The sequence below is a fragment of the Acomys minous genome (genome assembly GCF_964271855.1).
Source record: "Acomys minous genome assembly, chromosome: 4".
NCBI classification, from domain to species: domain Eukaryota; kingdom Metazoa; phylum Chordata; class Mammalia; order Rodentia; family Muridae; genus Acomys; species Acomys minous.
The window spans coordinates 52,116,479-52,144,213 of NC_140486.1; the positions used below are offsets into that span (position 1 = coordinate 52,116,479).

At 44.3% G+C, this 27,735-nt stretch overlaps 1 protein-coding gene across 2 annotated transcripts; it reads left to right on the top strand.

Annotated features, from left to right (window-relative positions):
• NREP (neuronal regeneration related protein) lies at positions 1-27,735 on the top strand. 2 transcript variants are annotated; one of them, XM_084780432.1, is made up of 5 exons: positions 1-168; positions 582-625; positions 1,865-1,924; positions 21,967-22,044; positions 25,956-27,735. In XM_084780432.1, the coding sequence occupies exons 3-5, from the start codon at positions 1,922-1,924 to the stop codon at positions 26,079-26,081; spliced, it is 207 nt and encodes a 68-aa protein (XP_084636558.1). In that variant the 5' UTR covers positions 1-168; positions 582-625; positions 1,865-1,921; the 3' UTR covers positions 26,082-27,735. The 2 variants fall into 2 exon arrangements, with proteins under 2 accessions (XP_084636558.1, XP_084636557.1); XM_084780431.1 differs by lacking the exon at positions 1-168 and adding an exon at positions 302-407.

Here is a 27,735-nt window from a genome sequence, read left to right on the forward strand (position 1 = left end):
ACGCTCCCTGGGCTGCTCGGCGCGGTTCCCCCCGCCCCCCCGCCACAACCCCCACCCCTCCCCGGGGCCCCGTGCCCTACGGCGACGACGGCGCGGGGTGCGGGGGCCGGGGAGCGCGCGCGTGTTGGCCGCGCGCCCACGGGGCCGCGAGCCGCCGATTCCTGCCGAGTAAGCAGTCTGGCTCCGCGGTGGCAGCAAGGCTGGGGCGCTGGCTGCTCGCCAGCTCCATCAGAATTAGCTCATTGTTCACTAGTACACTAGCAGAAGAGAGGGGAGGAGGTGGGAGGAGATGGGGGGGGGCGGGAGAGAGAGAGAGGAGTTGAGATTGATTTAGAGGAAGAGAGAGAGAGACACACACACACACACACACACACACAAGACACACACTCTTGGAGAGAGCGCGCAAGGCAGGGAACCCTTCCCCTCCTTTTCTGAGGCTGCACTTCTTGGAAGTGGAGCGGGTTGGGGTTTTGTTTCCCTTCCCCCTCCGCCCTTCTCTTCCTCCACCCCTTTCCCCTCCCCCTCCCCCCTCAGCTGTCTTTCTAGCATGATGCCCTTTTTCATCTACATTTGTGTTTCAGGTGTAGAGAGGAGAGAGAGTGAACAGGGAGCGGGGCTTTTGTCTGTAAGTATTTGCTATTCTCACCCTCAGCTAGGAGCGCCGCTTTCTCTTTTGTGTGGATTCCTTGCCTTTGCTCTTAGCTGGACCCTTCAACCTTGCAGAGTTCACGCTTTCTCCCTCTGAATTTTGGAGAAATTATGTCATTTTGCTCCTGCTGCACTAAGCCTGGGGTCTAACTTGACACCCCCCCCTTTGTTTAATGTACAAGTTGGGAGAAATGAATTCTTTTTGTGAAGGGGTGGGGTTTTGCTTGCTGGTGTGGTTAATTTTGTTCTTGCTCATTGTTAGGAGCTGTTTTGTTGCTTTGCATTAAATGCACTTTGGTGCATGCAAGCTTCTCTGTCCCTTTGTAAAATCCTCACACTTGATTACTCTTTCAATGTTGCTGCGGCGGCGGCCGTGGGTCATTTCATGTTTTCGCTCTTGCCACACTTTTTCTTCTGCATTTTCTTATAAAGCAGTTTGAACTTGGGGTGCGGAAGCATTAAAGAGAAATGAGTACTTTTTTCCTTGGTGCTGCTAATAACCTGATTTGCATTTATGTTTCTATAACAACATAGGAAAACTCCAAGTGCCTCTGATGCCCGTTTGGAGAACTTTTAGTTTTTACATGCGTCTGATTTTTGCCATAACTTACATTAACAAAAGAGCTCTGTTCTCATGGAATAAAGGCGGAGGGCGAACCTCAGCGGCATATACATTAATGTTTATTTGCTTTCGGCAGAAGGGCATAATGGTGTATATTCCTGACTTTCTCTCTTGTGTAGGCTTTTTTTTTTTCTCTAACACGGAAGGTTATGTAATGCAGTGCCATTTCCAAAAATATCCACTCTGAGGCATTACACTACGGTGGAAGGCGGATTCTTGTTCTGCCGTCTTGATTGCAAATATACTGCCAGTAGTATGTCTGGGAACAAAGAGCAGCCAGAAAACAATCTATTTTTATCACTTGGGTCTACTTTTAAGTTGCTAAACCTTTTGAACTGCAATTTAGAGATGAACCAGACACTAAGAATAGCCCAGGACTGCAGAGCCAGGTGCCACCGATCCCTTTGTCCCCTATGCAAACCTGGAGACCACTTGGAAAGCCCTTTCAGGGACGCCAGCCTTTAGACTCGTTTGCCTGGAACTTAACCTTCTGCACCCAGAGTGCTCATTTGTCTGTGACCTCTGAGGGGGCATTTTGTGTTTGTTGACCTGTGGTTAAGCAATGTGTCTACTGTATATAAATGTATTTTGCAGGTTGGTGTCACTGGACTGAAGAAAGAGTAGAAGCCCGAGACGGTTAAGATTCTCAAAATGGTAAGAAATGGTCATCAGAAGAAATTCTCAGTAGCTTCTTATCAGCTATTACTTAGAGGTACCAGCCACTCGCCTTCGCCTTCATCCAGCCTGCCTCTTATTGTTCCCACCCCCTCTGACCTTTAACAGGCTCCTTCTCCAGCATGTGGGAGCGTTGCAGTACAGCAGCCTATATGAATTGGATGCAGTGGCTTAAATCTATTGACTTGCAGTCATTTTGAGTAGAAAACTAAAATTCTTGTCTCAGAGCAGGGATGTGTTTAAGTCAAACAACAGGAACTGTTCTGTTCTTTAAGAAGATTGACATGTTGTGACATGCATGAAGGGAGAATGGCAGCAGGGCTCAGACAAAGCAATGGCTCTTTTATTACAGATAGCTAAAACTTAACCCCCAAACTGTAAATCTGTGCCCAAGTCAGTCACAAGCTATTGTATATGTTGTCCTTAATAGCAGTAGATATTAATTTTTAATGAATATATCATGTGTTGTTATTAAAATATACATGCTTGGTTGTTTTTTTTTGTGCTAACTTATAACTTTCTTTAAAGAAGACATTTCAGTTTTAAAGGGCAGGCATATTAACCTCTAGATTCAAATTCGGCTGTTTCTCACAAGGAATATGATCCTCAGAGAGGACAGTTAAATTTCTGATTAAAAAAAACAACATAGAAAATGTACATCAACAGCAGCTAAATACATATGTTAAACTTCTGTGGGGAGGAAAAGAAATGATGAAAGTGCTCTGCAGCTTCCTTTCAGCGTAGTGTGCCCCCCCTGAAGGTGTTGACGGTGCTTCAGAGCACCTATGTCCTACTTAAAATGTATGACTTTACTTCTTCTTTCTTTCTTTTCTTCCTTCTTGTAAATGAGGGTGGAATTTAGTGAATTAAAATTGGATCTGATGTTTTCTTTGAGAACAACGGTGAATTAGCTTCCAAGGAGAGGGATGAATCAGAGGCGGGGAAATGAGTTCAGACCGGCTTCCATCAAGAGCGAGCTCTTACATTTTTAGCATATGCCTTGCCTGTCATTTCAACAAGTGGGTGTCAAAGCACCAAGCAAAGTAGGTTTGGCTTGGCCTGGCTTGCTAATGGTGAAATCAAAGAATTGGGGTAGGAAGACAAAAGAGGCGAACATAAAATCAAACTAATCAATGAGCTTTAGCAAGTGGCTGTCTTCGTATTACCTTCCCTGTTAGCCATTTTTTTTATCGAGTAATAAGGCGGTGATGAAGTGTGCTTCCCTTTCTTTGGTTCTCTTACTGAAGTGGGCAGCTCACTTTGTCTCCTAGAGCCCTGCTCACTTTGTATCACTGTCGCTCAACCACGGAGGCTGTATGTTGCAATGCGTCAAGTGACAGTTTTAGTTAAACATAAATTGGACCATTGCACCCTGCCAAATCTGGTCGTATAGACCAAGGTCAAAGCAAACGCCATGTTTCTGTAGTAGGGGGTGGAGTGTGCTTTGTGGATGAGAGGCCCGCGTGCCAAGCTGAGAATGAAAGTTAGAAACATTCTGGAGAGGCAGAAGCGCAAAGACAAATTAATATTAAACGCCAATTTCCCTTAGTTGTCCATGCTGTGTGGTGGCAGAATGGATGATCACAGTTTGTTTCTCTTGGGAACAGTTTTACTCATGGGGAAAAAAAAATTCTCACAACTTTTCGGTGCTCCTTTCATCAGGATGTCAGCCCTTCCTGGCACAAGCCCACTGCCTGAAATAAAACCACCGGCAGTTATTGTCTGAGGGTGATTCCAAGTCACTCTCTAGCAATTCTTGTATCTGGAAAGTCTAAGCTCTTAAAAAAATCTCTGGGTATAATAATGTAGAAAAAAAAAGTTTCAAATACATATTTTTAAAACCTGATACTAAAGATGTCTTAAACCTCTTTCTTTTTTAGCAAAATGAAGTTATTTTTCCTTGCTTTAATTAAAACTGGAACAACTTTGTAGAACTCTGTATCTAGTTAAAGATTTAGTTCAGATATGGTAGAAATTACAGGAAGCAGGGTGTTTAAATACTGGCGATTTCTAGACTATATACACACACGTATACATATATACACACATGTATATATGTGTGTGTGTATATATATATGTGCATTGCTTTTTTCTTATACGTTTTTGATCTACATAATGTAAAACACTACATAGAATCTGATTTCCGTATACTAAAAGGATTCACTTCAAACACAAATTTATAATCTATTCAATCCAATATAAGAAGTCAGTAAACTCTAGAATTCCACAGGTTATGGTTAAATCTCTTGACTTTTTACACACCCTAAGTTGGTAGGGTGTACTGCCTAGTTTTTGACAAACTAGAATCACGAGAGAAGAGGGACCCCCCCCCAACTGAGGGATTGCCCCAATCACTTTGGCCTATGGACATGTCCATGGGTCATTTCTTTTCTTTCTTTTTCTTGTTTTTAAATAAATGTAGTACTTTCTAAAAGATTTATTTATTATTATGTACACACTGCTCTGCCTGCAAGTACACCTGCTGGCCAGAAGAGGGCATCAGGTCACATTGTAGATGGTTGTGAGCCACCATGTGGTAGGTGGGAATTGAACTCAGGACCTCTGGAAGAGCAGACCGTGCTCTTAACCTCTGAGCCATCTCTCCAGCCTCATGGGTCATTTTCTTGATTGATGATTGATGTGGGTGGTGCTGCCCCAGGCAGGCGGTCCTGAGTTGTATAAAGAAGCCAAGTGAGCGCCCAGTGCAGTAGGCAGTGTTTTTCCATGGTCTCTGCTTCAGTTCCTGCCTTCGGGTTCCAATCTTGGCTTCAGCCCCACCTTCCCTCAGTGACAGACTGTGACTTCTGGGCCAAATGAACCCTTCCCTCCCCAGGCTGCTTTAGGTCGCAGCAGCAACAGAAACCAAACTAGAACACAGAGTTTCACAGTAGCAATGCGGAGACATGCAAGGTCCATAGAGTGACATTTGCATTATTAGGTAAATAAAAGGATTCTATGTGTCACTGTCTTCAGCTCTGTGGCATCTCTCACAGTGAGGTTTGGACATGGGCCTCTGAGTACAACCGCAGGGGTGCCAGTCACGTGATTTTGGCGCTGGAGATGATGTCTGAGGTGGTCCAACCCAAGAGTATGTTCAGCTGTTAGTTCTAAGCAGTTTTCCGCATCTCTGTTGATCATGATATTTTTATCAATGACTCATTCTCCAGCCGGTTCAGCTTTCGAGTAAATATGCCCTTCCCTTTATTGTTAGAAATTTGTAGAATTTGCATAGTTTTCTCCCTACTGGGAGATCTTACAGGGATCTTCAGGATTTCTTTTTTCATTTAGCTTTTTGTTACGTTTTAATTTCTAGATTTGTATTTTATGATGTATTACTGCTTTGTGGTTTTACTGTAAAAGTACGTGACTTGTGTATATGTCACTAAGGAGCATACATTTTAGAATATATAGGTGACCCTACGGAAACTAGTTTGAAAACCCAAACTTCTAATCCTCTGTCAAAATTAAAGTCCTGGTTTTTACTCTCTATGTAGTAAACCTGTCTCCGGTTTGTGTTTGCCATGAACTTCCAGTGGCATAAGCACAAACTTGGGATATTTTAGCAGAGATCTAGGAACTGAGAGAAGTTTCGTTCCCTTTATGGCTGATGCTGGGCATCTAAAATAGACAAGTTGACTCTACTGTACCACTCCTGGCACCATGCCTTCTGTGCATGCTGTGAAGGAGCATCCCTGGGTTTAGAAGAATACTCCTTCCATAGTCCCCAGTTAACATAAATGGCCCTGGTTTAAGAAAAAAGGCAAGAATTGGGAAGGACTGATCTTACTGGCAGCCAGTGCCACTGCGCTTGGAAAGTAAATTGACTAGTTGCTGCAGTGGCTTTTGGTGCTGCCTGGGAGGGTAATTTTAGATGGTGCCATCTTGTCTTTCACCAAGCCTTCCTGTGCCCTCGAAGGGGAGAATTGGGGATTGTTTGTGGAATTAGGGCAGAGGAGATAATCAATCTATCTGGTTTGGCCCCAGCCCAGCTTCCTCTTGAGGTATATAGATAGCCACGTTGGAGAAGGTACTTGAGAAAAAAAAAATCTTAGAGTTAATACTATTCAAAGTGTGTTCCATTTTAACACCATGTACTTCTCAAAAAGTTAGATATAGGTCAGATTATCATAAATATACAAAAGGAATTCACTTCATTTTAAATCTTAAAATAAAAATTTCTAAGATCAGAAAATGTACTTCTAAAATATAAATATTTTTTGCAAAGCTGAATAAGCAATCCCCAAATAAGAATTTTGAACATTTAAATATTCATCTACCTGGTCACTAAAAGCCCTGGTGTGCATTCTGGTGCCTTGAGCTGACCGGAAGGGGGTGCTTGCTGCACTGCCAGTGTTGCCAGGTCTTCAGCCTCATACCGTCTCCTTAGTGTTGTTCATGGGTGGGAAGTCATTCAAGACCAGATCCTTACAGTTTCAGTGAAATGGAAGGCTGAAATAATTACCTGAATAATTATGCCTTTTAAAAAATATCCTTTGATTTCATCTGATTCATCTTGAAAATCCAAATGTTGCTGAAATGATATAGGACTGGAAGGATTTGTCTGCTCCATCTGTCTAATTCCTGTGCTGTGCAGGAAAAGGCCAGGGACCAGGCAATCTTATCAGCAAATTCAATCCAAATATACAAAGAGGAGAGATTCAAGGGTGCTTGGACCATGTGATCTTGTTGGATGATCTGTTGGAAGATTCCAACTTCAAACTGTTCTTCTGGCTTGAGCTAGAAAACAGGTTAGCATTGGAGCTAAATTTATCCAAAGTAGATACTTAGGGACATTTTTATCCTTGAGAAAGTTTAAATAATGTTTTATGTCATTAGTAAACAAACAGACAGACAAAACCCATGGTGCTTCTGTTGCCAGCCCTATTGGTTTGGGACTTAAGCATTTAAATTTCTCTCCACAAGTTCCCACTATCAATCCACTCGTTAGCTGCAGTGACCTGATCCCTGCCCTGATGATGACGTGATTCATTCGTAGTTTATACCCGTTTTTCATATTGCCCAGCTGATTATAGGTCTACAAAGGATTTGCCTTCTTCATATGGCATGCTTAGAAAATAGCAGATACCAGGCAGAAGCATAATAAATATTTCATGTGTACACGCTAATGTCTATTAAGTTGGATGTTTTAAAATTTAGCACTAATGAGTTGCCATGATTAGTTTTTGCGAAGTGGAGGTAATTCGTATCATTAACCTCTCCTCGTTAAGTGCCAGGGATCCAAAAAGGAATGTAGCCTTCATTTTCACAGCAAATTACTTGGCATCTCTTGATAAAAGGGCAAGGAACTTTGTGGTTAAACCATAAAGGGTGGCACTTGCCAAGAGAGAGGAGCATGGAGTGCCCCCCGGTTCCCAGTGTTCAGCATCACGCTCTGAGTAGGCAATAAGGTGCCTGCTCTCTGGGTCTGATCCACCTGTGGTCCTCAAAGCTCAGCGCAGCTTATCCTGCAGCCTGAAAATCCCCGCCTGGATCCAAGGGGAGCTTCATTGGCAGCCATGCAACTTGAACACTCTCACTTAGTCCCAGTGTCATCTGAATCTGTGGTCCCAAGGACACAAGGGCAGCGTTCCTGAAAGCACAAACTATGAAGATTTAGCGGTGGGAATATACACCACTGACCTGTCAGCCGAACAGCATTTTCTCTAAGCATTGCACATTCTCTTTACATTGCAAAAGGCACACACTTGGCCCCTGGTCTCAGTGGATGCGTATTTCAGTTATAGAAGCAAGAGTGAAATGTGCAGCAAATTTAACAAACATGGCAAGCCTCCAAAGTATAAGATTCAGAAAGAGGACATGGAAGATGGGGGATCGATGGTACCATTGGAAATATTTCTTACTGATGGAATAGAAATTAATGTAGAGCTAGCGGTGGCAGGCTTACTGCATGCATTGTCACCTGTGGCTGACTGCAGCCCTCAGACTTGACATTCATTATTCATCCTGAGTATAGGGTCAAAACCACACACACACACACACACACACACACACACACACACACACACACACTTGACTGGTATTAGCGCAAAATTTAAACCAAAGGTAAACTCTTTCTCCTGAGAGTGAGTAATATGCCTTACTGCCTTTTCTATTCCCAAGTCCTGAAACTAGTCTTTATTAAACATTGGGTGCGTGAAGAATTAAGGATGTTCAGGTACATTTAGAGGACGCAGAAGAGAGTTTCAGACAAGAAGGACCTGTCAGGAAGTTGTACTTGCGTTGGTGTTTGTTCCCTGTTAAGGGCCTTGGTGCTATGAAGGGCAGGCCTCAGAAGTTATACCGAGAAGTCCAAGATTTGCTTTGCTAAGCAGTTAGAAGCCCCCGAGTGGGCATCTTCCAGATGGCTGAGTGCTCCCGGGCAGGTTACATGACTGTCCCAGGTTCTCTGCCTTCTGTTGAGCAGAACATGGCCCCTGCTCACATGCTCTCTGGTCAAAGGCACAGCTGTCTTCACTGCTCCATTACTGTCCTTGGACAGAGGGTTACATGGTGGGGAAGGGAGGCCCTGGCTGGGGATCTGGAAGGTCGTAAAGGCAGCCTGCCTGTTATTCCTCACAAGGCAGCAGCCCTTCTTTGTGGCAAGTTCTTCAATGGCCTCTGTGGAGCCAGAGGGGCTTCCTGCTGTGCCAGATGCTTGAAAGAAGGCACTAGTGCTCCTTCTTGTTAGGCAGATGGGGTGCAGGCGCGTGATGACCAGTTGTCTCCCTCAGGTCTTCCTGACTAACTAGACACTCTTCAAAGTGCAAGCCAGCCCCAAGCAGAATCTTAATAAAACTGATTGCCATTTGAGTCCTGTACGTAGACTCTTGTTTGTGTAGTGAGAAGACATGGGGATCTGAGGGAAATCGTCTCACACAATTTCCAACAAAAGTTGGGGGAAGCCAGGTCTGTCCAAGGGGGGGGTGCTTTCTCAGTCTCACTTCTTTGGGAGTGTTAGCTTCAAGGTGTCCACATGAAAGGACAGGACGAGCACCTGTTTGGATGCGCTTGGCCCATCCCCGAGCCTTTCAGTGAGAGCAACAGTCAGCAGCTGTAGTTCCCTCAGCTGGGATGAGGTTCCCTTCCAGCCTCTCAGTGAGGACAGCATTGCCCCAGAACTGTTTCTCTGCCCTCCATCACTTTTACAAACGTGTGGGGTTTCTTTCCCCAGCTCACGTTTTAGATCTTCCTAAGTTTAATTTCTGGGGTGAAACCAACTTGCCAGGAACCGTTGTCCTTAAGTTGTAGCAATGAAAGTGGTTAGCCGAGTTCACTTGTTATTCTTAATATGCCTGTGTCTTTGTTTGCTTGGTCTATAGGGAATGCACCTCCTGGGGAAAATAAATGTGTTCTTCAAGACTGAGGATGCTCCCCGTGAAATAGCCCCTAGTAGCCCTGGTGTACCTTGTCCGTGTGTCACACCAGTAGTGCCGCTTTCGTTGTGCTAACGCACCACAGCATGTCTTCCTGACCCGCTGAGGTTGTAAAGCTGAAGTACTGACGCCCTGACCACCATGCCAACCTGCCTTTCTCGGTAGCAGGAAGGCCGTGGTGTCGAAGGGTGGCAGTGAATTCAGGGATGAGCAATGTCATCATCACTCAGAGAACTTCTGAATAGCTAGTCAAGTTATTTGGCATTCTCGTTACACAGCGTGCAAGCAAATCCTCACCCTCACTAACTTTTCTAATGGGACCTTAAATAGAGCCAACATCCGTCTCTAACTGGGGTTGATCTCTGCTATCATGACTCCCCAGGAGCTGGCACATCCTCAGTGATCAATAAATGCTCCAATGCTTGTGTAATAAATAAACGAGCCAGTGGTAGTAGATACATGACAGTCTGTCATTTCTGGCCAGAACCAGGTGGCCTACTTCAGGATTTACAACCATTAACAGCCTGGCCCTGTGCAGAGTTGCAATAGCTCAGATTATTCATCTCGTGGTCCAGGAAATGAGACGGATCTGGGTAGACGATGCACTCATTGGCCCAAAGCCTCTTATTGCTGAACATTTTGGAAGGACTCAGTGTTAGGGAACTGAGGGCAGCAGTTAAGTCAGACCTGACCATCCTAGAGGCACAGCTTCTAAATTCTGCGCTCTCTCTCTCTCTCTCTCTCTCTCTCTCTCTCTCTCTCTCTCTCTCTCTCTCTCTCTCTTTGTACCCCTTTAAGCAGAAGCAGTCACACATTAGCTCAGGAAGATGGATCTGTATGATTTGCCATTTCTGGGGAGAGCCCCAGACCCCATCTGGGGTTCTGGCTGTGGAGTACCTTTACGCACTCAGTCCGTAGCGGCATGTTCCCAGCAGGCAGTGGGGCTTCCTCTCAGAGCTCTAATGATATAGCTGTGATGGCAGAACGGAATCTGCGCTGGCTTCACAAGGTGGTAAACTCTCCTAAAAGAAAACCAGCGCTGCCTGTTTCCTTGGCCGGCTCTCTTTTGGGGTGCTTGCCTTTGGGGTGTTATGGATGTATAGATGGAGGCATTTAGAAGCCCTGAGTTTGGGACACTTGGTTCAGTGTCCATCCTTACTTTCGTGGAGGGCAATACAAGAAAAACTTGAATTTGAGACAGAGGAAAAGATATAAGATAGTGTGGCTGAAGAAAGGAAGGTCTGTTTGCTCCTTTTTGGCTGAAATTGGGAGTTAGAGATACTGATTAGAAAAGCGGGGCGAATAGCCAAGTGGCTCCTGCCAGTGAAAACACTGAGTCAGGGCCCCACCAATAGGTAATTAAGACAGAGGAGTTTCAGAATATGCACAGAGGTGTCGCTGTGCCTGACCGGCTCTAGCCGTCCAGCCCCTGCACTCAGATCCCCACCATACACTGCTGTCCTTTGATTACTGGGGCAGGTAACAGCCTTCCTGGTGGAACTAGGTTTGATACAGTTCCAGGAGGGAAAAATACCACAGGCTTAGCAGGGAGAATTTTACAAATGCCGTTTTGTCTAATACAGGCCTAGGCATTTTGAGGACACTTTTATTGGATAAAAGTTGGTGTCTAATAAAGGAAACAACCATTGGACAGAAAAGAGTTAGAAAGTAAAGTGAAGACACTGCTTCTTGGATGTTTTGAACCATGCACCATGGTCAGTGGTGAGACGGATAAAACGCTGACTAAAGCAGTTGCAAACACTTTTAAAAGCGTTTTTAATACTAACTACTTAGGCCTTCTTCCACAGGAGAGCCTCATATCTCTCAGTAAGTCATCCTTTTGAAAGTTACCCCAAGGCTTGTTGGGACCAGAGTCCAAAAGTCTGTCAGGCTTGCTAAGTGTGGTGTTGGCAGCGCATGGTGGAGCATTCACCTTCATGCCCTGTGGGAGCTCAGGTAAGCCAGCTGGAAAGGTGAGCACTGCCCGAGGCATACAGCTGTGGCTAAAGCCGTGTGACACCAGAGGTTTTCAGACGTTCTGTCATTAGAATAATTAGAACTTGGACAGGTCAATGATGTTAGCCAGCTCCATGCTTTCCTGAACAGCCTTTCTTTGATTTGGTAGCACATGCATGTGTGCGCGCGCTCGCGTGCATTGGAGCTGTTCACCCGTGCATGCATACTTAGAGACTAGAGGTGGATGTCTCGTGTCCACGCTCTTCTTCAGTTGTGCTCCACCTTGGTTTTGGAGTCAAGACTCCTTGTTGAGCCTGGACCTCACCATTTCAGTGAGACTGACCATCGAGCCCTTGGATCTCCATCCAGTGATGGAGGTGATGGATGCATGCCGCCACACCCAGATTTTACAAGAAGAGTACTGGGCATGCAAACCATGGTCTTCGCGATTGTGTAGAAGCACTTTTCCCACTGAAACATCCCGTTAGCACCCCCACTCCCTAAAAAGACTTTTGGACATTTGTGTTTGCTTCTTTGATGATCATAGTCCAAATCAATGGGACATTACTTATCCATAAAAGTGTGCGTTCTGTTTTTACAAAGATTACCAAGTGCCCACCAGATACCCACTACCTCAAAGAAGGTAAGGACTTGGTAACTATTCTTTTTTGTGAATTAATTGGCAATTGAAATTACATACTTAATCAGCTAGCCAATACAGGGTCAAAATGTCTGCTTATACGTTCTCCAAGATCTCCTGTCTTCAGTTCTTGGTTATCTGGATCGATTTTTCCAGAGCCCAAATGATCTGGACCAGACAAGTCTCTGATTTTTGCTCTCTTGTTGAGTTGGGTCTAACTCCATGTTGCCCAGTGCCTTGGCCTGGCAGTGTGCTCAGTTCTTGATAATAGAATCTTAAATTATTCAAATCTTGTTATCATGGTCTAGAAGCCAGGTCTCCACATCTTTTCACTTAATCTTTGTAAGTCTCTTCCCAAGCCCTGTTTTTGCTGAGGACTGTTTTTTAAACTTTAATTGTATTACATGAGGCTTGGTTGTCTACACTGTCACATCAATTCAATCAGAGGTTCAATCAAATTTATTCCTTAGCCTCATAGAAGCAACTTATTTGATAATATAAATTTTTTTTTTTTTTACTAAATTCACCAGCTGTTCCTGTCCTGTAGCTTTGATTATAGTTGAATGTAGTCTTCTGTGTGGTCTGAAGATGAAGCAGGACACATTTTATTGCTTACTCTTTCGTATCTATATACCATGACATCCTAGTAAATGGCTTGTTGCCCCTTCTTCATCTTTCCATTAGCCTGTCTTTAGAGTTGTCTGGATTTCTACTGCATTAATGAAAAGTTTCCAAATTAAGTCATGTTCAATCTATTTTCTTTCCGAATTTCTCGTTTCTAGTCACTTGCTCACTGCCTCTCTGATCTAATTAGTGTTTATATTTTCTTCCCTTTTAGTCAAGATCACCTTATATTTTATGCAGTGAATGATTTGTCTCCACATATTGCTAAAGAGAAGATTCTCATTCCCTTAATTTAGCAGTTTGCTTTATTAACGTTGACTACAATTTTGGAAAACAGCGTTACAGTAAACAGGATTTGAAATGCCTTCGATGAGAGAGAACAGTGCACATACTAGCCGGGCCTTTGTACAGGCTGTCTGGGGAGGCAGGCACTGTTGGAGAGTTCATTTGGGGGTCACGTTATAACAATGCAGTTTCTCAGCCAATTGCCTCTGTCATCTGCAGAAGCAATTGCAGATACATTTGTACTGTGTTGACCATTTCCTTCCAGGGAAAATTTGAGAGGTGGGGAGGGAGGGGGGGAGAGACAGAGAGAGAAGAGAACAGAGTCTGCCAGTGTTTCTTAGGTTGGGTTAAGTGAGACCCAAAATCTTAAGGTAGCCATGTTGAAGTTTCTGCTCGTGAGTAAATTTGCACAGCAACAGCAGTAACACTTGAGCACAGTGCAGCAAATCCTGTATTCTCAAAGACTGCCCCCCAAGGTAAGTTCTAGGAGTGGCTACTCACTGGAAACAGGGCATAGAACAATAAATAATTTGAGAAAACTTCTTTTGACAGTGGGTGGCAGAAATCTCTCTAAAATTCATCTCCAGGGCACTAAGAGGGGGTTCTCAGCACCCTTGGGTTGAAAGCAGGCCTCAGCTCTCAGAAGAGCTCTGGGGAGACACTCCAGGTAGCTCTAGAGAAAAGCACACAGTGTCAGTGACCCTGAGACAGACCCTCCACACACACCTTTCCTTGGGTGCTTGCATCTACATGATGGTCAGTGAGAGCAGGGTGGTCCTGGGAGCACCCATGTCTGTGCTTGGCCCTGGTGCAAACACTTACTGTGTATCAGTGCATTTCAGCCTTACAGTAAGATGGCGAGGATTACATTATCGCAGCATTGGTTAGTACCTGGGGCTGGGGTGAAACTTCATGGTAGAATGCTGGCCAGGCATGCATGAGGAACGGGGTTCCCTCTCCAGTACCAATAAATAAATAAAATATCCACATACCTACAACTTTTGTAAAAATACCAAGTGAAGGGCTGGAGAGATGGCTCAGTGGTTAAGAGCACCGCCTGCTCTTCCAGAGGTCCTGAGTTCAATTCCCAGCAACCACATGGTGGCTCACAACCATCTATAATGTGGTCTGATACCCTCTTCTGCAGATAAAGCACTCATATGAAATAAATAAAATAAATAAAGGTTTAAAAAATACCAAGTAAATTGGGGGTGCTGGGTATATAGCTCAGTGGTAGACTGAATGCTTAGCTCCTACAAGGCCCCAGGCTCGTTTTCGGCAAGCGGGAAGGGAAGCAAGCAAAACCACCAAAGCATTATGACAGACTCCTTAATGCCTTTCTGCATGTGACTGTGGGTCCCTGGGTCCCTGGATTTATATATTCTATCTGTGTGGGTTTCCACAATACCCACATGTTTCTCGTTCTCTTCTTTTGGAAAAGTCTAGTTTTGATGTTTGGTTTAGAGTAGAGTAAAGCCTCTGGATGGGGAATAGACTAGAAGGTTGGTGAATAAAGTCAAGGTGTAGAATAATGGGCTGAGTTGAAAGTAGGATTTCCATGGTGGTTAGAATACAGGTGGGATCTTCCTCAGGCACTTTACCTGCTAACTTGGAGTTCCTTTCACAGTCACCTTCACAACTCTTGAAGCCTTGCCCTGGAACCCCCTTTCCCCTCGGAGCGGTGGTCCTCCTCAGGTCCTCTGCCTCGCAGGACTCTTCAGCAGGGAGGCTCCTTCAGCCTTCAGACCTTGCTTCACCCAGTGTAGTCAGTCTGGCCAGTGTCCAGAGCCACAGCACATCCATTCTGAGCTTAGTCCATTCCTCTTGTCCTTTTAGGTTTGTGCTGGCTTGTCCAGAGGACAGGCTGGGACAATCTGCTTTGAGTGGCCTCTTTTGACCTGAACACCTGTAAGATGTGCATCAGATCTGTAGATGCTATTCCCTTCCACGCAGAGGTCAGGCTTCTTATAAGCTGTGTCCTCTTATGGAGAAAGCACTTGCCTTCCAAGCCTGGGGGTCCGTTACAGTGCCGTGAAGACACCTCGGTCTACAGGACAGGACAGCGTCCCACAAACACTGACCTGTGGAGTGGCTTTTGCAGAATGCCATGGTGGCTGCCCCTACCAGTGAGTGGAAGAAAGTCCACTGCTGCAAAGACTGAATAGTTCCTTTTGGAATTGGCATTGTGGAGGAAATGCAGATGTTCTGCAAAGCTTCCTCTTGGCTCTTTTACACAAGTTACCTAGATAAACACTCCAGAATGTCTTCAGCTCCTCAGAGCAATAGTCTATCTCTTTATCCACCCAGACCAGGGGAAATCCAGCATTCTCTGTCTAGATTAGTAAGTGTCTTGCTAGCCTTTGACTGAAGGCGTTAGCAGAAGAGATACAGTTTAAAGCAATTATTCTTCATTTGATACGTTTTTTTTTAAGTTATTAATGGGTAGCACGGTGATGTCTGGGTACAAGGACAAGGGGAAGTGGCATCCTTGGTGGTGGTGAGAACTCAGGCTTCCGATAGTTACTTGAAGACTGAAACCTGGAAGACTATTCCCAAGGTGATTGACTAATGAATGCATCAAGTCTGTATAGACTTTGGGGCTGGTTAACTTTGCAAGTTGTGTTAAAATGAAGTTTATAAAATTTGAAATATTAAGAAAAGTTAAGTCTGGAGTTTCCTGCTAGCCGTGGGATGTCTGGAGAAGGACCCCGAGCCATTGGCATGCAGGTTGGCAGGAGAGCATCAGTGCCACCCTTCCTGTGGCTCACAGTGCTGCCCTAAGGGTTAGCTGCAGCTTGGCACAGCAGGCAGAATACAGAACCAGTCTCAGGGTTCTCTCCCTTTTTCCTTTTGATGAGCCTTCAGAGTTGGAGAAATAACACAAGATGTACTGTTTCTCCTTTCTTGCTGACAAACGAAAACAAATTCATCTAATGGGGCAAGGTGGTCCAGACTCAGAATTCAGATGTGTTAAATAAATATTTATACTGGTTCTCCTCTAGGGAGGTAAGAGATTCTTATTAACATATTTGTTGGAGTCAAAGGGGTAAAGGGAAGCTTATGCTGTGCTTGCATGCCTTAGGGGCGTTTTGGCTGCAGCTTGACAAAAGCTCCAGCTTTCCTTTCTTAATCTCTCTCTTTCTCATCCGTTTTCTTTAGTGAAAAGGCAAACACACTGTGGCCTCTGCTTTAAAAAAAAAACAATTTTAATTACATGTGTTTAATTCGTTAATTAATTTGTGTGTGCACTTGTACCACAGGACAGTTGTGCAGGTCGGAGGATAGGAGCCCAGTTTCGAACTCACGCCACCAGCCTTGGCAGCAGACCTTACGCTCCGAGGCATCTCACCGCCCAAGTCTACTTTTCCCTGTTCAGCAGCAACTACAGAATCTCAGAGTTTAAACAGCTTCCTTAGCTTTTGGCTCTTTGTTGGGAAAGTCTTTCCTCAGATGCTGTGCGCTGGTTCCAAAGCTTTAGACTTGTGCTCTTCCTCGTGGTTTACTTTGAACTGTTATCAGCTGTTTAGGCTTCATTTGTCTTCATTACTGAAAAGTCACCCGTTAAAAGTCCAGATTTGAAGCACTGGGCTAACTTCCTTGAGGCTAGACCGCACTTGGCTCTGATTCCCATACCAGACTGACATCCGGTCTTGGAGAGGTGTCTTGGCAGAAAGCTGGTAATCCCTCGATGTATTTTGTCTGCTGTGGGTTTCTGGAGTCTAGGTGGTGCTAAGCATGTTCCTATTGGGATGGGGGGGGGCCGGAGAGTGGGCGCTGCACAACCTAAGTGTTTGCAGGTGACACCAGGGTTGCCCTGCTCTGTTAAGCCACCTTTTCTGCTGCATCCAGACTTGAGCCATGCTCCGTCAAAGCCTAGAGAATTAACATAATGAGTGGGTTTAAACAGTGGTGGGAAAGAAAGACCAGGCACGGTTGCTAACTTTTGTGGCTTGTTCCTGCCTTGCTTTGTTGCCACCCTTGAAACTCTTGGCTGTTATTCTTAGAAAACAAAATCTAAAAAAAAAAAAGCCGGCTGCCAAACAAACAGACTATTACATTGTGGAACAGAGTGGCTGTGAAAGCTCTTTGTGCTGACGATTAATTTCACATGTAAACACTTTCGCTCCGTTGCCAGCAAGGAGATTTTCATTTCCTTTCTCTGCCCAGTTGAAGTCTAGAAATAAAATCCCACAGCTGTGAGGTTCCCACGTATCCATGTGCGGCCGCTCATGGCGGCTTTACGGCAAGAAGAAAGAGTTCAGAGGATTCTACTGTTAAAGTCCACCCACCCAGTTTGTTTCAGGCACTCCGGCTGCTCTAACAAAGAATCACCAGCCTTTGGACTGTCCAGCACATAATGTCAGATGGTCACATAATCTGCCACCAAATGTGAATCAGGCATGAACATATTCTAGGCCCATCAGAGGAACAGGCACCTAAGGGCCAGCTGATACCCATGGGTCTGACCATGTTGGAAGCTCTCCCTGGTCTTTTTTGTGAGGTACAGTTATCTTCCCTACCCCAGTTTCTCCATGCTAGGGAATTAGTGGTTAGACTATGCGGATTCTGAAAGTGTCAGCAGAGCTACAAAGGCAGGAAGACTGCCAATGCTTTCTCTCTAATTACTCATAACATGTGCACACATACTGTGTGTGCATGCATGTGTGCATGTGTGCGTGTGTGTGTGTGTGTGTGTGTGTGTGTGTGTGTGTGTGTGTGTGAAATTTGCAAGGATTATATACATCGTTTGGGTGGCCCATACTTTCCTTTTTATCGTCCGAGGCAATGGGTTTCTCCCCATGTGCTTTCCCTTGACGAAGCTGTGTCTGGGTTCCACGGGCCTCAAAGAGCAGGGCTCTAGAGAGCCAGCACCGTGTACCATCTTTAGCAGCATCTGGACTTTTGGTGCAGTGCTGCTTAGAGAAAAATGACCTTTGTTCCTCATTTATCGTTCCCCTTTACATTCTTTGCTCGCGGGACCAGAAACCCTTGGGACTCAGTGGCTTCTGAGGCAGATTCATAATTATGACACTTCAGGGGATATTTACCAAAATTAAGCATGTGTATGTACATGTTTATTCTCTTCCAATTGCAATACTGGGCTTCACAACTTCCTGTCCGATCAGGCATAGTAGAACATACACATATGCAGGCATATACTGTTTAACTGGCAGCAGAATTATGAAATATGCCCCTTTGTTATATGAAGAATTGATTATGGAGGTTAGACACCTGCTGCCCTAGTCTGGTCTCTTACTGGCAAGGGATTGGCATCTACCTTTTTAAGTCATAAGCTGGCCATGTGCGTTTCATCCTTGAGACACAATAGACCTCTCCAAAGATAAAGAACTGTGTTACAGTTATGGTCACTCACAGTTAAGCCATGCAGCAGTCTTTACCTCAGATTCCTGTGCAGGCTTGTTAAATGGCTAAGTGGCGTGTATCTATATTTGCCCCGAGTAAAGACATAACGGGGCCTTTGTCTGCCATTATCTCTGAACAGTCTTCTGAAAGAAATGTTGAGAAAAGCAGTAAACAAATAAGAGAAAATTTAGAAGCTTCTAAATTACCAGCTGGTAATGCATAGAAATCAAATTGTGGTGCGGAATAATAGCGATGACAGGAAGTGGGACAAAGGACTCTCACATTGCGCCTAAATGAGGACCACAAGGCTCCTTACAAACAAAATTAAAACCACAGCAACAAAAACCTAGCAAACCGCCCAACAAAAAGCTTGAAAGAATTTAGGCAGTGTTTTAGGTTGCATTTTTTTCCCTTGTGAAACATGAAAGACTGGTCTTTGATTACCACCCCCTCCCAACACACACACACACACACACACACACACACACACACACACACACACACATACACACACACACACACACTCATACTTTATTTTTCTAATTTAGAGAACTAGTTGTTAGTTACAGTTCGTAACAGACACCAAATTGTTATCAAACTCATTACCTTATAGACTTAAAATTTGAAGTTATTTTTATTATGGCCTTCACAAAGTAAAGAAAGTCTTCAAAGAGAAAAGAAAAAGAGGAAGAAAAGGTAGGAAAGAAAGTGAGCATTTTATTTTCAATGTGTATGCTGTGCTTGGATATTTAAGCTTACATCCTAGCAATCAAATGCCTTAGAGAATAAAAAATAGTAAATTTTAATTATAAGCCATATTTAAATGTATGTCAAAGATTTAAATATATTTAGTCCTTCGTATAAGGAATATTCTTCCTGATCTAATCGTCAGTAGGGTGACTGTGGCTTTGTGGAAAAAGCTTCATTAATTAGTATGAACACACTGTCAAGCCAAATAAAATAAAAAATGAGAAATTCTTCCTTCACATTTTTGGAGTAAACACCCATTTATCTTAGTTGTTGAAAATATAGCTTGTCTCCCTGCGTCCCTATTTGAATTCTAGGAGAGTAGTATTCTAGGGTTTGAGGGAATTTTCTTTTTAATTCAGAAGACAGTTCTGAAAGAATAAGTGCTTCTCTTGTGGTGATGATGAAGGTAAACTTTGCTTTGCGTGTTTAGTGAACGGTTTTCAGGTTTTCTCACGTACATCACCCAGAGCGTTTGAGTCTGCCCGATACAAACCACCATCGCCCAGAGCAAGAACACAATAAGGCGTGAAAAAGAGCATGACTTTAGTTTCCATGAGAAGCATGAACTTTAAAGCAGAAAAATGAGTCCAGTGAGAGAGAGAGAGCCACGTGCTGGACTCGTGCAGCACGAGCCATTTGGTATGAAGGAGAGAGGAAAGCTTTGCAGGCAGCATGCATCCTGGGACTCCAGATGGATTCCTAGCACGTTCCTGTTGCTCAGAGTCTCATCAACATTTGCAGGCCTTAATCATGAGCGGTTGCCAGCTCAGCGTTCAGTACCAACCAGTTGTGAGCCAAAGGCAGTGTCACTGTGCTGTTGGGGTCCTGAGAGCTACAGTGGGCACAGGGGCATCTTCCCCACCCCTGTTGGAACATGTTACTCTTGAACTTAGCCATCACTCTGTTCCTGGGTTTGCATCGAATAGGAACTGCCTTCCCAGAACTTCTCACTGCCAATTGCCGCTCTGCAGCCAGCACTGCTGAATATTCTATAAATGTCGGTTTCCTTTGTTGTTTGTGGACTCGTGCCTTAGTGGCTTTGAGATGCTAAATGCTAAAGTGGTGTGACTTTGTTAAAATGGAATATCCCAGAGAAGCACACAATTGCCTGTCATTTCTTGACTCTGCCTTTGGTTCCTCAGGTAACCGTTTCTCACTATCTGCTATTTTCTTAAAATTGTTGTGACGATATTGAAAAGTGATCAATCACTAAGGTCAGTTTATATTAAGCGAACTTATTCCTGACCTCAGTCTGGGGTCAAACTGAGAGCATGAGGCTAAGCTGGGATTTTATGTGATATGGTTTTGTTATATGCCTTGAAACAAACAAACTACCAAGCTTATTTATTTTAGATTGTAATTTCATTCCCTCTTTCCTGGCTAAAGAGAATGCCAGGATTGGCTGCCTGTCCCACACAAGGCAGATGGTGTCATTCTTCAAGAAGGAGCAGAGGAGGGGAGTCTGGGAAGGCAGGTGGGGTAGAGACTTCGGGGACACACGTGGCTCAGAAAGCAGCTGCACTCCAAGGAGGGGAAATGGTTCCACTTCTTGCAGGGTGAGCCTTCAGGTATTTAAGATCCAAAAGTGGGTGGCAGCCACAGGCTGGCGTTGTTTTGAGAGAGGGATGGCAGAGAGTTGACACTTGGCGGGATATTGTTAAGACCAGCAGCATGCTGAAAAGAGCTTAGATCTAGGAACCTAATTTGAGTTGCCGTCCTGACCCACGGTGTGTTGCTTTGGGCAAGTCGTCCTGACCTTTCTGAGTCTTCCTTTTCTCGTCCGAGTAATTAAAATATTCCTATTCATAATAGGTCTCTTGCCAGGGGTGGATTAAACAGTGCATGCGTGCGGTTACTTTGCGGGCTGTGCTGGTCTGTAAGCATTACTAATAGACTAGCAAGACAGTTACGATGTTACCCCAAAGAATAGACACGTGGGTCATCCACATTTCCTGCTTCAGACCCCCAGTCACCGAGGCTGATGGAGACATACAACGTATTAACCACCGATTCAGCAATTAGTGCTTCCCAGACAGAAAATGACACACGAGTCCGTTTGTTAATCTGTTAATGAGATGTGCTTCTTAATTGTTACTGGATAGGAGGCTTATTTCTAAAAACTTAGATCTGGGAGGAGTCTTGTCTGATTTCTTCCCCCCCCCCCCCTGCTTCAGGCAGAGCTGCATCAAGTGAATTAGCCCTAACAGATGGCTGTTGGATTCTGTTTCTAAAATTTTTTTTTAAAAGAAGATTTCGCAGTTTTCCACTCTAAATTCTCTTAGTAATTTAACAGCTCTTGTGCCAAGTTCTTTCTTATAGCTGACCTAAATCTGCGATTTGTAATTTTAAGCCTCCCCCTTCCCCATCTAGCTTTCTGGAAGCCAAGAACAGCTGGTCAGCAACCTTATGCTAATAACCCTTTGTATATTTAAAGAAGACTTACTCAGCTTGCCTCCCTCCCTCTGTGTCCTCCCACCCTCAGAATTCATCAACTCTTATTATCTGAATCACTCACCGCACAGCTGCCCGGCTCCCCGCTTCTCTCTCGGATACTCCGCTGTTGTGAGGCAGCTGGGTCCACTGTGGTGTGAGTGGCTGCATGGAGCCAGCGAGACTATAAGACATCCTTGTGATGAAGGCAGGCTAACTGCAGACAGTGTTGACGACTCCCTGAACATGTGTTCTTGCACACCAGGTTTGGAGAGGTACTCGTGGATGGTGAGACGCCTTGAAAGCTGTGCGTGGTGACTTAGTGCACCCTGCCAGACAAGCCATATAAGCTTCCACTTTACCTGATAGAGATAACATTGACTGATGTCTCTGCTCTGTTGGGCTCCATCTTGGAAGAGGAGCCGAAGCTCTCATGTTTGGAAAAAGTCCAATGTGTTTCCTGGTGCTCTGGGCGTGAGTGGAGGGAGAAGAGAGCTTAGAGTGATCCTTGAGTCCCGAGCTTAAGGAACGTGAGGCCCTGTGCTTTGAGGCTGGATCTTGTCTGTGATCTGACCGTGTGTGCTTTTATGTGTCCACAGGTTTACTACCCGGAGCTCTTGGTCTGGGTCAGCCAGGAACCATTCCCATACAAGGAGATGGAGGGAGGTCTTACTAAGGTGAGCGCCCTAGCTGCTGCTTGTGAACACTGTTCTCATTTTCATCTTTAGCGTCCATTGTATAATCCCATATAATCCACTAGTATGATACTATGCTGACTGGAAGTAACTTAGTTTTAAAAACATAACCTAGAGCTGGGCTGAGTGGTACATACCTGTAATCCCAGCACCCACAGGCTGAGGCAAGAGGACTACTGAATACTTGAGGCTAGCCTGGACGACATAGGAAGACCTCATCTCAAAACAAGCAAGGGAAAAAAAAAAACAGAAAGAACAAATCAACAAGCAAACACCTCCACAGCCAAAAGTCTTACAACTGTTAACGTTCCTGTTACCTTCTTTTTTGTGACAGGCGTAAATTTCCATTTAAGAATCATTGAATCCTTGGGTCAAGTGTGTGTTTCACAGAGTTTAAATTTGTTTCGATCCTGGTTAGGCAAATGTAGATACTGGTGATCAGTCCCAAAACAAAACCAGGAAGGCAGGCTAAGAGTGGGTGATGGGAATTTCTTCCAAGTATGTAATGTTGGCCGCTGATGGCGCCTTCTTATCAGAGGGTAGGGATTGATTCCTAGCACCCACATAATGACTCACAAGTGTCTGTAAACAGTTCCAGGGGATCCAACACCCTCTTCTGGTCTCTTGGACGCTGCATGCTCATGGTACACTGACACACATGCGTGTAGGTAAAACATCCACACACACAAAACACATACACATAAACTACCCATACACATAAAATGATATTTCATACACACACACACACACACACACACACACACACACACACACACCAAAGTTTCATGTTCTTAAACAGTGGTACCACCCAGATGTCATACTGCTGTCATTTTCCTGTATGAAAAGAACCTATTTACTGTAAACGACAGAATGCCCATTATTGACCAAACTTCCAGAACTTGAAGCCCTCTCACCTGGCAGTTAGCGTGGAAGGAAAAACAGTCCTAAGTCATTTTTAGTCTTTCAGAGAATTTCTGAAGACCAGGTTGAAACTTTTGGCAGAAATGCAGATGAGCAAAATTCTGTGGGACCCTGATGGAACTAAATCTGTGCTGGTGTCACAGAGCTGGGGTGGAAAATAGCTGGAGGGCACGGAGTCACCCATGTCTCACGAGTCACCACCACACGCCCAGAGTGGCAGCTTGACCCCTCACCACCAACCCACCCTTCCTCCTCTTCCTCCTCCTCCCCATTATTACTATTACCACTGTTGTTGTTGTTGTTGTTGTTATTATTATTATTATTATTATTATTATTATTATTATTATTAATTTGATGATGCTGGAGATAGAATGCATGCTAGGCACGTACCCTGCCACTGGGCTACATGCCTCACCCCTTAAACTTATTTATACACATACATGTGTATTTTTGTCCCTAGACATTGTTTTCTGGGCCAAGTCAGGGCGTAATCCCCCTGGAGCTGCTTACCTCAGTCAGCTCTCCCCACAGCTCTTCTTATCAACTAAGTGGGTAAGACCAGATGAAGTTCCTCAGTGAGGTGTGAGGTCAGCGGTCCTTCCCTTCACTCCTTGCCTACAGTAAAGCACACCCCAGGGTGGGCACAGTCAGTTGTAGGAACTACACCTTCAGCCTACTTTGTGTTATCTTCTCTAAACAGGAAGTGGTATTTTAAGCATAATATATTTGTCCTTTTTTTCTAGAAGGAAACTTCTGGAAAAGCATATCTTTGCATATCTGCATGAAAAATGCTATCAGTTTACTTGGTCTAAAACATATTATGTAGTAACTGGGGCGAGGTTATCAGTCACGTGAAGCAATGCCATTCATCTGGATGTGGCTTCCGGCTGAGCAGGCCTGTTGTGGGCGCCCAGCACCTCTGCTCGCCATCCATCCATCCATCCTCAGGCTTCTAGGTTACTCAGGTCTCTCTGCCTCACAAGAGTCGTTACGTGTGGATGATGGAGAATGGCAACTGTTTTGCCTCTACTATCGTTAGGCCTGACTTCTGGGCAGATGAGGTATGTTAGAGACAGGCAATTCTTTAGTTCAAAACAGTAGTAGTCGGGGAAGAGGATTGTAATCTAGTAAATCCAGGCTCCAAAAAGGAGGTGGAGAGTGCCGCACCGCTCTGGAAGTCCCTCCAATTGCAAGTGGTTTAGTTTATTGGCCCTAGGGGTGTTTTAGTAGCGGGCCTCTGTGTGACCTCCTGCCAAGGTCTGTGGTCCAGGAACTTCAGTGTCTCCCATAGATCAAGTTAATGAAGGGCACGTTGGGTAGGGACTGGTTTTGTTTTGGCTTCTCTGTGTAGACTTAAAATCTAGCAATGTCTGCAAGTGCTCAGAACAATTACCAGTGATGGAGTGCGTGAGTGTTTTGGTACTGCAGAAGGGTACAAAACAAATTACACACACACACACACACACATACACACACGCACACACACATATGTATATAAATAATAAAAGTGCTAAATTCAGATCTGAAATACTCTGTTTTTATTTTTTCAGGAGATAACTCTTTCCTAGCTCTCAGTTTTCATTTTATAGTATGTTTTTCATGGAGGTCAACAGTTAGTGGGACTGAGCCTCAGAAACCAAGACACAGCAGTGTGCTAACTTTCCAACAGCTTCAAGTCCATACTAACTGGTTAGATGAGGCGGTAGCATTCCTTGGAAAACATCAGTGGATTTTTTTTCCCCTCTAATTTATGTGCTGTATACCACAATTTCAAGATTGAAATTGTTTTCCCAACTGTACAGTACTTCCATATAGTCAACTTCATTGATTGAAACCACAAAGGGCTATTTTCCCCCTAAGAAAGTACCCAAAATTGATGGTTTAATTAAGAGAGACCCTTGTCTTCACTGTGTGAGTGTGTGTGAATGGGGCATGCGGTCTTTCTTCTTCAGTGAATTAAGACTTTTATGTCAGTTGTTCAGTAGGCCCCAATGTCCTGCCCTCCTCCTGCTTGCTTCTGGTGGAGGCTGCACTCCCTGGCAGCCTCCTCTCTGTGTCATCAGAAGCAGCATGGTGGGTTGGTTGGTCATCAGCTGTGTAAGAAGAGGCTTAAGGAGTTCTGGGCTGCCTGAGCCTCCAATCTTCAGGGTGTGGCCTCTGGCTCTCCTCCTCTTTTCTACAGCTGCTACATTGTGCAACTCTCAAAGGCTTCCATCTTGGGTGCCATTTTAGTCCTGACCATCGGCACTTAGTATTAAGTGTGCCAGTTGCTTATAGAGTAAATCTCACATAGAGAAGATTTATGCATTGTGATGTGTCTTACAGTATTTTTATTGTGTAATGAAAAATAAGACTATTGTAAGCCCCGAGTCATGTCACCCATCGAAAAGTTTAAAAACATATATGAATCTAGAGAGATTGCTCAGTGGTTAAGGACACTTTCTGTTTTTGCCGGGGACCTAGGTTGAGTTCATAGCACCCACATGGTGGTTCACAACCATCTTTAACTACAGGTCCAGGGATCAGATGCCCTCTTCTGGGCCCCATGGACACCAGGCATGCATGTTGTACACATATATACACACAGGCAAACACTCATACACATAAAATAAATCTTCAAATTTTTTTGGCACTTTTATGAGTATTCCTAGCCCAGCTCAATCCCTGGGTCCTGTCTAATACTAGCAACTGACCCCAGAGATCTGACTTAGAGGAATAATACCACCACCATGAGAGAAACACTTGACTCTATACAAACAGGGGAAAGCTGGTCTTCAATTGCTTCTTCACCCACTGGCCTAATATTTACATTCAGGAGAATACCGTTAATATGTAAACTCTTTGCAAAACAGAAAAAGTTCAACGATAAAAAGTAGATAGGAGAAAAAAGAAACTTTAAAAATGGTTTTAAATATGTGACTAAGTGTATCTTTGTGTGTCTGTCTCTCTGTTGGTCTGTGTACACCCTGCAGGGAAGACTTCCTGTGCCGAAGGAAGTGAACCGCAAGAAGATGAATGAAAGCTGCGCTGCCTCCCTGACTCCACCAGGCAGCCATGAACCCTACTCCCCAGACATCGATTACCTCCACTCTTTTTAATCATTACACCTCCATTTGTATTGCATATGGTGTATGGGGTTTTGATGAGGTCTTGGTATCATATATGGGATTTTTTTTTTCTGTGTAAATCATCAACTATAAGAAGAAACTATGGGACTCTAAGCCTTGCTTTAGAGACTTTACAGTGGACAAATAGGTATCATCAAACCAGTTTTTAATCATTCTGACTCAAGTGAAAATGCTCAGAATTTCACACTGTGAATCCACGTTTACAACCCTTACAGGTGGGCCTTCAGGCCTGGTTCGCTACAACAATGTCTCCCACAACTCAAACTCCCACTGCTCGCACATGACCGGTCCACTCCTGCCTTTCATCACACAGCTCCCGACTGCTTCGTGCAGAGGCTGAGAGTCCCCTCCACTTTTTTTTTTTCTCATTTTAGATGTAACAAGCCTAGTAGTTTATGTTCATCAATTGTCTGTATATCTCTATATTTTATCCATGTACTCTTTTGATGTATAGAAGTAGTTCGAAACTCATCGTTTCCTTGTGGTAAGTGACTGAGATGCTGCCACAGGACCTGAGACACTGATGATTGGTGCTATTTTGGACTTTCAACATGCTCCTTGGCGAGGTAGCTCTGATGGAGTTATTTTTATTTCCATGTTCTAAGCAGGTGTTGGTACTCTGTTTCCCCGGACGTTGTTCTCCAGACCGGATTGACTTGTTTTCCCTGTGTCTTCAGTGTGGCTTTCTTCTTCAGCGTGTGTAGGTTGAGTGGGTGCTACCAAGAGCGCGAGGGGCTGTCCTCTTGCGCCTGGATTGGCAGTCACGGGTAGCGGGAGCAATCACAAAACTGTAATCTACCTTCCAGAACTCTTCCTTCCTGCAGCCTCACCTGCCTGACTCCGAAAAAGAAAAGCAATAATTTTCCAGGCATTTTTGAGGTGTCTCTTGGGATTCTTTTTGTTTGACTGGAGATTTGGCGGGGGGTGGTGGGGTGGTGGTAAAGATCCACTCTTTTTAAATAAGTGCCATGTGAGAAAAAAAAAACAACCCAAAGTACTGGCATCTGAGCAGAAATTTGAAAATTATATCTTTCCCAAAGTTGAAGTTGAAAAAAATGTCTTTACAAATGATGATGATGATGATGATGATGATGACGACGATGAAAGGCAAAACACTTTTTTTTTTTTGGACAGTTTTGATAAGCAAGGTGTAGATCTTACATTTTTGTCCTTGCTCCCAATGAAATGGATAAACGAAACTAAAATCCGACAATGCCATCTCTTCACGGAATGTTGTTGTGTTAGCCAGACTGAAAGCCCACCTTAATTTTTATATAATGTCTTTGGCTCTTCCTTTGGCAGGGCGGGCCTTGATCTGACCTGTCTGCGCTTCTGACTGTTAAACACCAATGACGCATGCACTGTCCTCCTTCGTTCTCTTCACGCTTCCCCTCTGGCCTGAGTTTCTCGTGCATCCTCCCCTCCCTCACCTTCGTTAGGATAGACGTATCAGCTATGTAAATAGAGCAAGAAAACAGTCCTGTGCATTTGTGGCATTTATGTAGGGTTGCTGAAAACGCAAGCTTTTGTAACACGTGGTCCTTACTGTTGCTCTCATAAGTACCCAATGTATTTTAGCTATTTTAGTAATATTTGGTCAATAAATATGCAAGCTGTAATGCAA